A 14835-nucleotide genomic window follows, 5' to 3' on the forward strand; every position below is an offset into this window, starting at 1 on the left:
TCAATCATTAAACGAAAATAATCTTTAACATTATTGATTAAAAAAATGCAAATGTCTGATTTTTTTTTTTAACGGAATAACCAAACGAGGTGCAAGTTGATCTTAAATTCTTAATGCTAGTAAAATTTTAATTTGATGAGATAAGGGATAATAATTTCAGATAAAATAATTTATAAAGTTATTTTACTTTTCATTTTATTGAGTTTTTTTTATTTAATATTATTTACAATGTAGTCGTAGCCTTATTTTAATCTCATCATTATTCTTTCCACATAATCCTCCTATTACCATCTTAGTTGGGAACTTACTAATTCAACTATTCTAGATTTGTATATTATATTTCGTCCGTTAAAAGCAAAGCCCTCACCCCACCTCCCCCCAAAAGAAGAAAAGAAAAAAAAAATTATTCTTCGAGATTTATATAAAACACGAAAAGATCTTATCTATTTAACTGCACCTTTATGGTCATTTGGTAATACCAAAAATGATGAGTGTTTTTTAAAAGCTTTTCTATAGTTGTTATGGTATATATATTTTTAACCTTCTTTCGGACTCCGCACATATCCAAAAATTATCTGTTTATTTTGTTAATTGTCAAAGATATATCATAATATTATTTATGAGCATGTCTTCCTGGCTCATTCAAAAAAAACAAATATTTTAAATCCACATATTACATGTTTGACGCGAACTAATATAATGAAGTTTTAATTTGGGGATTTCATTTAGTTATTTCTTTTTTTTTTTTTATTTCAACTATGATTGCAATCGACGACAAACTAATCATCTATCTTAATCGTAGATTTCAAATTTGAATATCGAAAATGAAATTCTCTTAACTATGCAATGCTTTATTCCTTGAAGTAGGTTTTTCTAGATGACCGAAACTAATCGAAATCCAGAATGAAATAGAACATCAGATGAAAAAATAAATACGTTGGATAAAAACAAAATAAATGAGACCATATATAAAGTTAAATGAGAGAAATATAAATTCTAGAAAAAAATGAATAATATTTATTTATACTCATGTCTTATTAATAAATCGCACGAAATGCTCTACATTTATGTATTGCACTACTTGAACATGTTTGATGCGAATAAGAACAATACATAATATATTTTTTTTATTCAATTATAATTAGCGAAATAATTTAACAAGATGGTATTATAATATATACTCGATAGAAAGTTAAATAAGATAATAATGGTTGAAACAACTTTTAGAGAAGTGAATAACATCACTACTTGAGCATATTTGGTGTGAATAAATATGTTGACAATCGATAAGAGGTTCATACTGCTAACAACAATATATAATATACTTTTTTATTCAATTACAACTGGCATTATTATTATTATTATTATTATGAGAAAGAGTTGAAATATTAGACCTAACAATTGTAAACACAAACACAACTTAATGGCCCATCATTGCCACCAGTACAAACTCCATTTCCATTATGTTTCTTCAAACATTCACTTTGACACTCAGCCATGGTGCAATCTTTTGTAGTCAAAGTATCAGTACATCTTTGTTGAGCATTCACTTGAGTAATTGTCATTGCAGCTGCATTCAAAAAGTAAAATTAGTAATATCGCTATGCGCAGGGTTTGGGAAAGGGTCCAGCCACAAGCAGGGATGGAGCTATACTTGGGATAGGGGTTCATTCGAATCCAGTGGCGGATCTAGCATATATCCACTGGGTTCATCCGACCCTCCTTGACGAAAAATTACACCATTTATACATAGCTAAAATTATTTTTGATGTATATATTGAACCCTCGGCTAGTTCGTGTGTGCACTTTTGAACCCCCTTAATGAACATCTCGTCTCTACCATTGTCCAAACCTCGTTCGACAGAAAATTATGCTATATTATATATGGTTAAACTTATTTTTTTTATGTATATATAGTAGATGTCGAACCCCCTTCGGTTAGTTCGTATGTTCATTTGTGAACCCCTTGGTGAAAATTCTGGCTCCACCACTGACCATAAGGATGTATCGTATGCAGTCTTACATTGCATTATGCAAAAGGCTGTTTAAAAGGTTTGAACCTGTGATCTTCTGATCAAATCACAGTAACTTTACCAATTGAAAGAATAATTAGTAAAAATTTGCATGTGCTAGCCACTTTCCGGACGATTTGTTGAAAAGTTAGCACTTTTGATGCATAATAGTAAAGAGTGAAACATCATGATAGTATCTTAAATTTCGTCCAAAATACTGTGATGAAATTTAATATTTTTAATCTCAAAATTATGATGTAGCCATGAATTTTAAATTTGAATTTTTATAATAATCAACTATTTTGTATATATAGAAAAAATAATTTGACAAATAAAAAGAAGAAGGTCATACCTGAAAGAATGAGAAAGAAACAAATGATAGAGTTCAAAAACTTAGCCATATTACTTATTGAAGTTTGATGAACTCAAATGTAAATAGAATTTTTTTAGATTTGTGTGCTTTGGTATGCAAGGTGAAAGAGGCTTTTATAATGTGCACATTTAGATTTTTGTAAATTTATTTTGGAAAGTAAACTAGATATATAATTTACTTTCCATATAAAACATAAATGGCTAGTTTCCAAATCTTGATTGATTATGGAAAGTAATTGCTCCCTTTCCATATTTACTGTTGAAATATTCACTTGACATACTTTACAAAATAATAAATAATATGAATAGTTTTACTATATTACACTTTGAATATAATAAATTTAATGTTTTGAAACATATATTGGATAGTGAATAGTATTTAACGCCAAAGGTAAATTGGATGCAATATGATAAATTATCAATTAATTTTTTATACTAAAAAAATATTATTGAATATTTAATTTTAGTATCTAATACAAGTATAGATGGATGGAGAGAGTAACTAAATGTGTAATTTACATACCATATACATGAGATAGGCCTTATTTTCGGACAATATGAACTTTGACCAACATTTTAAGATATATTTTTTCATCATATTGATGATATGAGAAACATTGCAACTTATAATACTTTTTATATAATTTTTGAATATCTAAATTTTAATTTTAGAATATTTAAATTAACGTAATCCAATAAAATTAGTCGAATTGACTTTGGAGAAGCGAAAGGTTACAATTATTTTGGCATGGTAGAAGTAATTAATTAAACTATATAACATAAATAGTTTGTCTTCTTGTTAGATAGTAGTTTAAAGAATTAATGGTGAAGACATTGTAGAACAAATAAAGTGATATCTCTTATAATATATTACTAGTTAACGTATTCGTTCGATGCGCAGATAATTTTAAAATTTGTATATAATAATATAAGATATCGATTATAATATAAGATTTTAAAATTATATTAAATTAAATAAGTGCTAATTATATTATAAACTATTATATGATATAAAATATTTATTAGTTCAATACTTATTATTATTAAATTATTTTTAAAAGGGTTAAATAACTAAAATAAAAAGATATAGGTCCCATTTAACTATTATTATAATAGTATTTTAATTATTATTTTTAAAGATTCAAACATCCAAACATTTAATAGTTATTATTTGATATAAAATTGAAGAGAAATTATATATTTTTAAACAATCAAGTGTGCTACCTGTCTTCACTATTATTAAAATTTGCATATAATGTTGTATGTATTTGTATTATATTAATTCTTTTAAAAATAGTTTTTAAAAAAAGAGCATTTTGGTGTACTAAAACTATTGCTATGCACGGTATTCGGGGAAGGGCCTCACCACAAAGGTGTATCGTACACAGCCTTACCTTGCATTTCTGCCAGAGGCTGTTTCCAAGGCTTGAATCCGTGACCAGGAGGTCATGTGGAAGCAACTTTACCAGTTACTCCAATGCTCCCCTTCAAATATATAATGTTGATGCCCAGGATCGAACTGGAGACCTTCCGTGTGTAAGACTGACGTAATAACCACTACACCACACCAACTTGTTTTAAAAAAAATAGTTTAAAAAAAAAAGAAAAATATATATAGTAACAATAACTCTAAAATATTAATTTGATACCTAATAAAATGATTTATAGTCACAAATATATAAATAAATTACATTAGACTACAAATTGTAAAAGTTCTCATATATTTTTTAAAATTGTGGATTTGAAAATAAAAGAGTAGACTATTTAATTAAAAATTAAAAGTTTTATATAAAAAGGATGGTGGCAAAATATGATTGGATAAAAGATATAAGTCCAATAGCAATTAAAGTACAAATTAATAAATAGGAAAGTAAAGTATTTTTGACATTCTGACTCTAAAACTTTCACCTTCTCATCTTCTTTCTTAAATTTCCACCTAGTTTTCTCCGTTGATTTTATTGATTTTTTTACAATTTAAAATTTAATATTAGTTATTATGCTTTCTAAGTTAGCTTTTTGATGAGAAATAGAGGATGTTAATTTTTTTCTTAACATTTAAGCATGTGAATTGTTGTCTGAGCATTTGAATTGAACCTTCATTGAGGTTTGTAGAATAATCGGATAACTGAAAGGTATAGAAAATAACCTACTAAGACAAGTAAATTTCTCCATAGATTCATTACCCCATATGTATAAAATATAGAAAGTTAAACTCCAAAAAGAATTACTTAGTTCATCAAAAAATTTATCCAATATTTTGTAGGTGAGGACAAGAAAGACAGGGGAGCAATTGAGGAAAGCAATAATCTTCCTATGAGCATCAGACTTAGATCAACTAATCTTATAAACCTAAGACCGTCAGTTGGAATAGAGGTGAAGACATCCATTTCAGTCTTAGAAAGATCAATTTACTTGTATGAGCATGTGAATTGTTGGATCACCATTGAGGTATATATCTGTGTATTTCAATCATCTTGATTTAGCAAGCTCGTAGAATTTTTCTCCAAGAAAACATGTTTTTATTGTATTTGATACATCAGGTAATTTGTTTGATCTGCAAAGCATGTCAAAGTTGTAAATATTTCTTTTGGTTTGGCTGATTCTGTTATAAATGGGTGTCTTATTAGAAATGAGACACCTGTTTTCAATTAGAAAGACAATTACTAAAAATAATTCTTTTGATTTGGTTGATTCTGTTATAAATGGGTGTCTTATTATGCAAAATTATTATTAGATGGATGAAAAAGGCCTGATTATAGAGTATTTTCGATTCTTGCTTAAGTGAAGTGTCAAATTTGGTTTTAAATTAAATGTTTTGTTTTACATTTATAGTTTAAGAAGTGATTTTTATTTCAGAACAAAAAAAATTCAGAATTCGAACGTGAATTTGTTTAATTGGTAGCTCAGGAAAACTCGAGATTGTTTTGCAGATGTGAATTGCAAGCTAGAGAGAAATGATAATGGTTCCTATATAGTTAGGATATCTGTCACTTCCACCATTGTTGTGGCAGAGTTGAAAAGGCCATTGGAGCTACTTATGAGAGGCAAGATTGTGCAATGCGTGGACATCACTTCGACGGTTGTTAAACTTCTATTCTTTCGAGAAGGAATTAAAATTATGAGGACAGTTTATGGGGAGATAAGAGCCTATATTCATCTTGACAAGCATAGCTTGCATGTTAGAATTTTTTATTTTTCAGACAATGTTGATAGGGCAGAACAGAGATTTATTGACTCCCTTATGGCACTACATGAAAGTAAACAACTTGAGGTGCATCTTCGTGGAGGACTTTTGCCTCCTGACCTGATGAAAAGAGTCATTACAACATTTGGACCAGATCTTAGTGTGCTTAAAGAAAAGGTTCCTGGAAAAAAAAATTTCTCTGAACACAAAGAGCCATTGCATCTGTATCAATGGTACTAAAGATATGAAGCAAAGCGTTAAGGACATAATCTCTGAAATTGCGCAGAGCAGTTTTCCAACTAAAACAACTGGAGATGAGGCTCACTGTGCAGTTTGCTTGTGTGAATTGGAGGATCCTTATAGACTCGAAGCTTGTACCCATGCATTTTGTCGCTCATGCTTGCTAGAGCAATGTGAGTCTGCGATCAAAAGCTGGGAAGGTTTCCCCATGTGCTATTTGCGTTCTGGTTGTGGGGAACCCTTTTTGCTTGTTGATTTGAAATCTCTATTGTCAACTGAAAAGTTGGAAGAACTTTTCAGGGCTTCCTTGGGAGCTTTTGTGACAGTCAATACAAGTACTTACCTCTTTTTCCCCTCACCAGACTGCCCTTCAGCTTATCGCATTGCAGAAGCTGTAATGCGATAAATTGAATGACAATCTGGTGAGGGGCAAAAGCGGTAAGTACCTGCATTGGCTGTTACAAAAGCTCCCAAGGAAGCCTTGAAAAAATCTTCCAACTTCTCAATTGACAATAGAGACTTCAAATCAGTAAGTAAAAAGGGTTCCCTACAACCAGAACGCAAACAACACATAGGGAAACCTTCCCGACTTTTGATCGCAGACTCGCATTGCTTTAGCAAGCATGAGCGACAGAATGCATGGGTACAAGCTTCAAGTTTATAAAGATCATCCAGTTCACACAAGCAAACAACACAGTGAGCCTCATCTCCTGTCGTTTGAGTTGGAAAAATGCTCTGCGCAAATTCAGAGGTTATGTCTTCAACGTTTTGCTTCATATCTTTAGTACCATTGATACAGATGCAATGGCGCTTTGTTTCAGAGAAAACTCTGCCCCAGACACCTTTTCTTTAACCATGCTAAGATCTGGTCCAAATGGTATAACGACTCTTTTTATCAGGTCAGGAGGCAAAAGTCCTCCACGAAGATGCACCTCAAGTTGTTTACTTTCATGTAGTGCCAGAAGGGAGTCAATAAATCTCTGCTCGGCCCTATCAACATTATCTAAAGAACTAAAAATTTTAATATGCAAGCTATGCTTGTCAAGATGAATATAGGCTCTTGTCTCCCATGAACTGTCCTCATAATGTTAATTCCTTCTCGAGAGAACAAAAGTTTAACTACCGTAGGAGTGCTGTCCACGTGTTGCACAATCTTGCCTCTCATAAGCAGCTCCAATAGCCTTCTCAACTCTGCCACAACAATGGTGGGAGTGGCAGATATCCTAACTATATAGGAACCATTATCATTTCTCTCTAGCTTGCAATTCACATCTGCAAAACAATCACGAGTTTTCCTGAGCTACCAATTAAACAAATTCACGTTCGAATTCTGATTTTTTTTTTTTGTTTTGAAATAAAATTACTTCTTAAACTATAAATGTAAAACAGAACATTTAATTTAAAATCAAATCCGGCACTTCACATAAATAAGTTCATGAATGAGAGTATTAATAATAAGTCGTTTATTGTTATTATAATAAAAAATATTAATAAAAATAGGATATAAAACAAAACAAAAACCTCAAAAAAAAAGAGAAAAAGGATAAATATGAATAGAGGTCATAAAGAGATGTCACATCATCTTGTCTATAACCTTCCTTTATATAGTATATAGATTTCAGAGATAATTATTTATATTAATTGAGTTTATAAAATTAATTGAGTTAATATTTAGAAGAATAAAGTGTTATCTCTAATATTGTATCTCAGAGATCTGTGGTATATAATACTTTTTTTTAAAAAAAAATTCTATATAATGCATTTTAATGATTGATTGATTAGTGAAAAATATTCTTTTTAGAAAATGTATCTTGAAGATTAATAAACACTAATTTGAAAGTATTTTGATGAAATACTTGAATATTAACGATTAATAATAATGTCTTAGTTGAAGCAAATGATATGAAGTTAAAAATCAAAATAGCTATAAGGAAAATAATTTTGGCAAGTGGCAACATTTTTAAAATAATGAACATGTTGCTTTCCATACTGTGTTATATGGTTTATTACCATGGAGCAAAATTTGTGTTGTTTCCTTTTTGAAAAAAAAAAAGAAGTCATTTTTAAAATAATGAACATGTTACTTTCCATATTGTGTTACATGGTTTATTACCATAGTGCAAAATTTGGCTTGTGAAAAAAATGTTTTAGAAAGTAGTGTAGAGAATTTATTGTGATGACATTTAGAAGAATTGGATTATTGTTATATCTTGGGATAATAGCATTTTGGTCATTAAATTAATGATGAATTCTCATTTTGATCTTTGTGATATTTGATTAAGAATATAAATATCGGATTTTGTATTCTATGACCCAAAAATTTGTCAAACATGCAAGTACATAACATTGCCTTTGTTTAGTGTATTGGGCTTAACTTTGATATTGAGAAGTGCATTCAAGTAGGTACAGTGGATAAGTAAAAATAAACGGAGAAAGTAACATCTTCTATAACTTTATCATATAAATATAAATTTTTGTTATGACGAAGTAATACTACTTAAAAGATATATAATTATTTAGAAAGTGGTAAAAAAATTATTTTTTTTTAGCCTTTAATATATGTTTAAGTTGAGCCTTTATACTCAAGCCGAAGTAAATTTTAGAATATAAATTTTATGTTTTTGAAACTATTTTTTTTTGGCGGAACACATCAACAGATCTTTTAAGTTGATACGATTTTTCACTAAGGCACCTCAAGTAAGTCTTGTACATTTTGAGTACCTAAAATGAGGTTGGACTATGTCAGTTTGATACTTTTCGTTGAGTTGGCAATCGGTGTGAATTTTATTCAAGTAGACGCGTGAAAAGTTTAAAAAATCAATTTTATTATTTTTTTAAAATTCTTTTATTTCATTCTTCTACCTCATGTTTCTTTTCTCTTTCTTCTCAAATAATATCTTCAACCATTGTTATCTTGCTCATTAGAAAAAATAAGATAACAATTATTCTCTAAGAACGTGTGATATTTTCTTTTTATATAAAATCAAATCAAAAATGAATTTTGAGTTCTTAACAAACGTCAACCTAAAAAAAAAATTCATGTGAAACTTCACTCTCTGTTCAAAATTTTATCTGAATATTACTATATCAATGTAATTGTAGCTCTTGCCTATTGATCAAAGTTGACGGCAACAAAAGAAAGGAAAAGAATTTCATCAAGGGAAGAAATCAAATTTAAGTTTCATGAAATTTTCAATAAATACTTTATTTTTTTTGACAATGATTATACGAATTTATAAAAAGAGGTAAGATGATTAATGAGTAAAAATGATGATTATTGGTAAGGAAATTGTAATGGGTATGAGGGGAATTTTATTTTGGGGAAGGAGGGTTTTTTTTTTAAATTTTCATCGAGCGTCTGGTACCGTATTGAAGTTCGTCTAATTTGGATTTGCATCGGGTAGTTTTTTGGGTGGAATTTATTTACTTTAAATGTCGCATATTATGGGAAGAGAGATGGACTTAAAACCATGTTCTTTTTAAGCTGCATCACACTCTTTTCCTTCATGAACTAACGGCTTTTGGATGAGCAGATGGATTTCACCCTTTACTTTTTGAGTCTCAGAATGTTGTCTTACTTACTTGATCTAGTTAACTATTACCTCCTTGTCGGTGAAGTTTGTGTTTTCGACGGCGGCACGACGATGTTGGCTATTGCTGGTGTCGCAGTGTCGCTAATCGATGGACTCATGTTCTTGATTCTCTACTTTCACTTCTAATGTATTCTTCTCAACAGTTAGTTTACATAGAGAGCCCCATTCGGGGAATGACGCTTCCTACCAAGGATTTTTTCATACCTAAGGCTTGAACCGGAAATCTCTGATTAAGGGAGGAGCAACTCCATCCACTGCACCACATTCTTTGTGGTGGGAAGGAGGGATTGGGTAGGTTGGAAGTGAGGGATGGGTTTAGAAAATACCTTTATTTATTTTATTTTTTGATGAAAAATAGTTTTTTCTTTTACTCTTTTTTATAATTTATTTTTTAATTATCATTCTAGACTCCAATGCTATATGTCATCTTTTAATTAGTCATTATCCAACATGATCAGCGAATGTAATACACATTCTTTATATTTTTGGCAAAATTCATCGCCAGACCCTTAAGTACGCATCATTTTTCACTTTGGCACCTCAAATGGACGTTGCTTACTTTTGACAGCTCAAGTAGTCATAAAGTGTGTCATTTTGACACTTTTTACACAATCCGCAAAAATATATTAAATGCGTGTATTACACGAACACTGACATGTAAAGTGACTAATTATAACAAGACATTTGTCATTTTTTATTCAAATAATTTTTAAATATTTAATTTATAAAAAAAAAAAAAAAACTCCCCGTAGCCCACCCACCCCAGCAGTCAGCTTGTTCAAACACCCCGCCCCCACTCCACCCCTCAATCATCTTCTTCCCCCTTTCTCTTCTGCAAACACCCCGCCCCCTCCCCCTACCCCAATCATCTTCTTCCCCTCTTCTGCAAACACTCCCCCTGCCCCCGCTTTGTACCGGCAACAGGCATTGGAAGAGCAACATCGAGTAGTATTTCGGCAAGCCGTACCAGGCCGTAAAAGAGATAACTTAAAGTAATCGAACTCTCTGTAAACTCCGATAAGGAAAGCTAGCAATTGGATGCATAAAATAGCTTTGATTTAAAGGAAGCCATTGCACTACCCAGCTGTTCTTTTGTATTACAATTTGTGTACAGTCTCCGATAATGGCGGAGGTCGGCAGAGTTCGGATTTTTGACGGCGGAGTTGGGGTAGTTGACGGAGAAAGATGATTTTAGCAAGTTAATTTCTAGAAGCTTTCGTACCATCCTTGTTAAGTTAAACTAAAAGTAACATTAATCGCACACTAATCCAAGATTATAGGAAACTAGTAAATTTAACCGTGCTTCGCGTAGTAATTTTATAAAATTATTAATAAAATTTATAAGCCATTTTTTGGCTAAATATTGGGATCGAAGAGTGACCGCGAGGGTACATTCTCGTCTATAAAGATAATGTCGATTGGTATTGTACAATCAATAATTTATGTAAGCAAAACATTAAAAAGAGAGTTCGATGCACTAAATCAAATGCTACGCACAAGATTTGAGAAATGAAGAGTAAAAATTGATATCAATTTTAGAATTAACCTATATTTTGACAAAATATGCAACTCTCACAGATTAGGCTTGAGCATTATAGAGAGAAAAAAAAAAGATGATCATAAGAAGAAGAATTAAGTCACTATTATTATGATAATTCAAGGATCATAATGGACAATATTGATTGACTCAATTATGGTCAATAAAAGTGTATCTTTGCAATATGAAAAACGGACAACAACCATAAAGAGGAAAAAGTATGTATACCTATTCATCTAATTTTAATAGTTGAAAAAGTTAAATAATGGTAATAATGTAGTGAACGTTTTGAACTTTAATGCAAATAATAGCCATTAATTGTGGCTATTATGTTTAATTAACGCTCAGTAAAATAATTAAAATAAAAAAGGTTAAAATAATCACAAAAAAGATAAATGAGAATGGTAGCTTTAGAAGCACGTCACATCAACAGTCTCATATCCTTCCTATATATATATATATATAGGAAAATATATATATATATATATATATTCAGAGAGATTTGCACATTTAAACAGATTAAAGTTATAAATAGAAAATATTGAGATCAAAATATTAATTTTACCATTTAAATTTTATTCATTAAACAAACTACATGTAAAAAGAAAATAATGAAATTACATCAAGGAATATATATATATATTATTTTCAAAACCTGCAAATAGTGCACAAATAGAATGATTTGTTTATATTAAAAAAACACTTTATCAACTTGCACTACCCAATCAAATATTTCACTTTACGCAGTCCAGTTAAGTATTTACTTAAATATAGTACTTTAAAGTTTTTATTCTCGTAGTCTTTAAAATTCATAGAGGATGATAACTAAAGAAATAAAAATAAAAATATTGAATGAGACTGAAATTTTAACACCACAATAACAAAACAAAAAGATACATATTCATTCACTAAAATTATGATACCTCTAAATTCTGTTATTCAAATGAATTAACAAATAATTTCTCAATTATAATACAGTACAAGTACATACAAATACAAAGATAATTTCAGATGAACAATTTTCCCTTATGGTTTTCATGATGTCCTAACAATCAAAAGATCACCAGGATTTGAAAATATTCACCAGAAAATAAATTCTCAATTCCTATCTAATCAATAGCTCTTTTGTTTGATCAAGTACTTCGTCCATCCACAGAAGGTTGCAAATATATTATATCCAGTACCTGTTGTCATGTTAAAATAAAAATATTGACTCTAAATAAGGTAAGCTATGGTATACAACAAAGACACAATATTACTTTTCAAATAAATGCGTGAGAAATATAAGTAACTACAATGGCAAGTCCTCTAACGTACAAACAAAAATAAAACTAAAAGAACTTTGCAATTTGTTAATTAAATAAGGGAATTAAAAGGGAAAAACAACCAAATAACAATATGTATTGAATTACATAACTGGTTAGCTGTATGATGAATACTTTCACATGAATCATATAATTAAAATTAATTATTTATTTGTGGTATACAATCAAAAAGGTCTACGTTTATTTTTAGTTAAACTTATCACGAGTAATAGCACGTGAAAAAGATGATTAATTGCCTTTCTTTCATTGAACCGTTTGTGCAATTCGAGTTTCATGGCGGACAAATTAGTTAACAATGAACCTCTTGCAATTGTTTGACAAGTGATAGATATCATAAAAAAATAATAGAGGAGGAAATTCATATAAACAATTAGCAATCACTTAGCAAAAAAATCTCCTCCGAAACACAAGAATCAACTTTCTACATAAAAAGAGACGAAAAGAAAGCTTAACAGTCTCTTTGTAACTGCTCTACCTAAACATTATTATCAGATAATGTCATAGAATTATAATTTTCTTCAAGTTTCAAATATTAGGAGAAATTATCATAGCACATAAATGAAAAAGTTTAATAGCATTGATTTTAAAATTTATTTAATATGACTATCTTTAATGTTGTGTATAATTTTAATGTAAATTTTTAATTTTTTTTAAATTTAAAAATGGCTAAAAAACCCACAAAAAAGATAAATAGATTTAGAGACTTCTAAGGCATGCCACATAAGATTGGCCAAAATTCTCTTTATATATATATATATATATATATAAAGTTATATTTATATATATATATATATTGATTACGTGTGATTTTTATTTTAAATATATGGTATCTTAATCTTAATTAAAATAAATTACAAGTGAATTTTATTATAAACATGGTATCTGAATTAAGATAAAGTAGGTTTTACATGATTTGTGATTATGGGTAACATGCTTAGGTTTTAATTTTTCTTCATCGATTTTGTTTGATTTTTAATGTTTTTCGTTAATGTTGTTTGATTTTTTATTTTTCTTCAACAATTTTATCCTTAATGATTAAAAAAATGGTGCTTATTATTTAATCTTCACGAATCTTTAAATACGTATATAAATTTTTCTCAATAATTCTTACCGTTAAATAAATTAAGATTTACAAAAATAACGGAAAAAAATATGAAAGAAGTATAAATTAATGGACGTTGAGTTGATATATTATTTTTGACAAGACAAACTCCTAAATGTGTATTTAATTTTTAAATGTCTCCCAATAATTTTCACCATTAAATAAGCTTAAGTTTGACAAAAATGATGGATAAAAATGAGAAAAAAAAATATAACTTAATGAAAATGAGTTAATATATTGTTGATGGACCAAATTGGGCGCCACATCAGCCAAAAAGGGGTTTTCACGCGCCTTCATGGAGGTGTAATACACGCACCTTGTCAACTCAGCAAAAGGTGTCAAAATGACACACTTTATGGCTACTTGAGGTGCCAAAAATGAACAACATCCACTTGAGGTACCTAAGAGGAAGATGGTGCGTACTTAAGGGGGGCCTGAAGATGGGTTTTGCCTATATTTTTTGTTGATTGTGTAAAAAGTATCAAAATGACACAATCGAACACTAGTTGAAGTGTTTAAAATGAATAATGTGTAGTTGAGATGTTTAAGTGAAAGATGATGCCAAATTTATGGAGCTGAAGATTTGTTTGACCTCTTTTTTTTTTTTTAAATAACAAGTTAGTGAACTTTAATGCATACTTATAACATACTTTGCATAAAAAGTTAAAGTCCAATTATTTTAAAGACGGGATACTCATTAGAAAGTCTCACAAAGTTTGATGGAAAGGGAAGAAACTTAATTCTCAATTTGAATTATGAAAAACAAACGCTTTACTCTCTTAATGGATTTATATGAAGTTTGATGGGAAGGGAAGAAACTTAGATGTATTATTGATAAAGGGCAGACGGGTGCACTAAAGCTATCATTATGCATGGTGTTCAGGAAAGGGTCCACCACAAGGGTGTATCATTACCAGTCTTAGATGTATCATTGATAAAGGACAGCCCGGTGCATTAAAGCTACCGCTCTGTGCGGAATCCGGGGAAGGTTTCAACTTAGATATATTATCGATAAAGGGCAGTCCGGTGCACTAAAGTTATCACTATGAACGGTGTTCGGATAAGTGCCCACTACAAGGGTATATCATACGCATCTTACCTTGCATAAGGTTTCAACTTAGATGTATTATTGATAAAAGGGCAGCCCGGTGCACTAAAGCAATCGCTATGCACGGTGTTCCGGGAAGGGTGCACCACAAGGGTGTATTGCATAAGGTTTCAACTTAGATGTATTATTGATAAAGGGCAGTCCGGTGCACTAAAGCTACCGATATGTGTAGTGTCGGGGAAGGACCCACCACAAAGGTATATCATACGCATCTTACCTTGCATAAGGTTTCAACTTAGATGTATTATTGATAAAAGGATAGCCCGGTGCACTAAAGATATCGCTATGCATGGTGCTTGGGAAAAGGTCCAACACAAGGGTGTATCATTAGCAGTCTTAGATGTATTATTGATAAAGGACAG

At 30.2% G+C, this 14835-nt stretch overlaps 1 protein-coding gene across 1 annotated transcript; it reads right to left on the reverse strand.

Moving 5' to 3' along the window:
- Positions 1-1267: 1267 nt before the first annotated feature.
- Positions 1268-2453, reverse strand: LOC107845184 (putative defensin-like protein 162). The gene is made up of 2 exons (XM_016689430.2): positions 2365-2453; positions 1268-1570 (listed from the first exon to the last, which is right to left on the reverse strand). Exons 1-2 carry the CDS (start codon positions 2411-2413, stop codon positions 1395-1397), a joined length of 225 nt encoding a protein of 74 aa, XP_016544916.1. The 5' UTR covers positions 2414-2453; the 3' UTR covers positions 1268-1394.
- Between the last annotated feature and the right edge of the window lie 12382 nt (positions 2454-14835).

Source organism: Capsicum annuum, chromosome 10 (genome assembly GCF_002878395.1).
Source record: "Capsicum annuum cultivar UCD-10X-F1 chromosome 10, UCD10Xv1.1, whole genome shotgun sequence".
Lineage (NCBI taxonomy): Eukaryota > Viridiplantae > Streptophyta > Magnoliopsida > Solanales > Solanaceae > Capsicum > Capsicum annuum.

What these genes read in the sequence shown, in the direction of transcription:
- LOC107845184 (XM_016689430.2), bottom strand. Translation starts at nt 2,413, where the DNA reads ATGGCTAAGTTTTTGAACTCTATCATTTGTTTCTTTCTCATTCTTTCA. An exon ending in TTTCTTTCTCATTCTTTCAG is followed by an intron (nt 1,571 to 2,364) that starts GTATGACCTTCT and finishes TTTTGAATGCAG; the next exon opens with CTGCAATGACAATTACTCAA.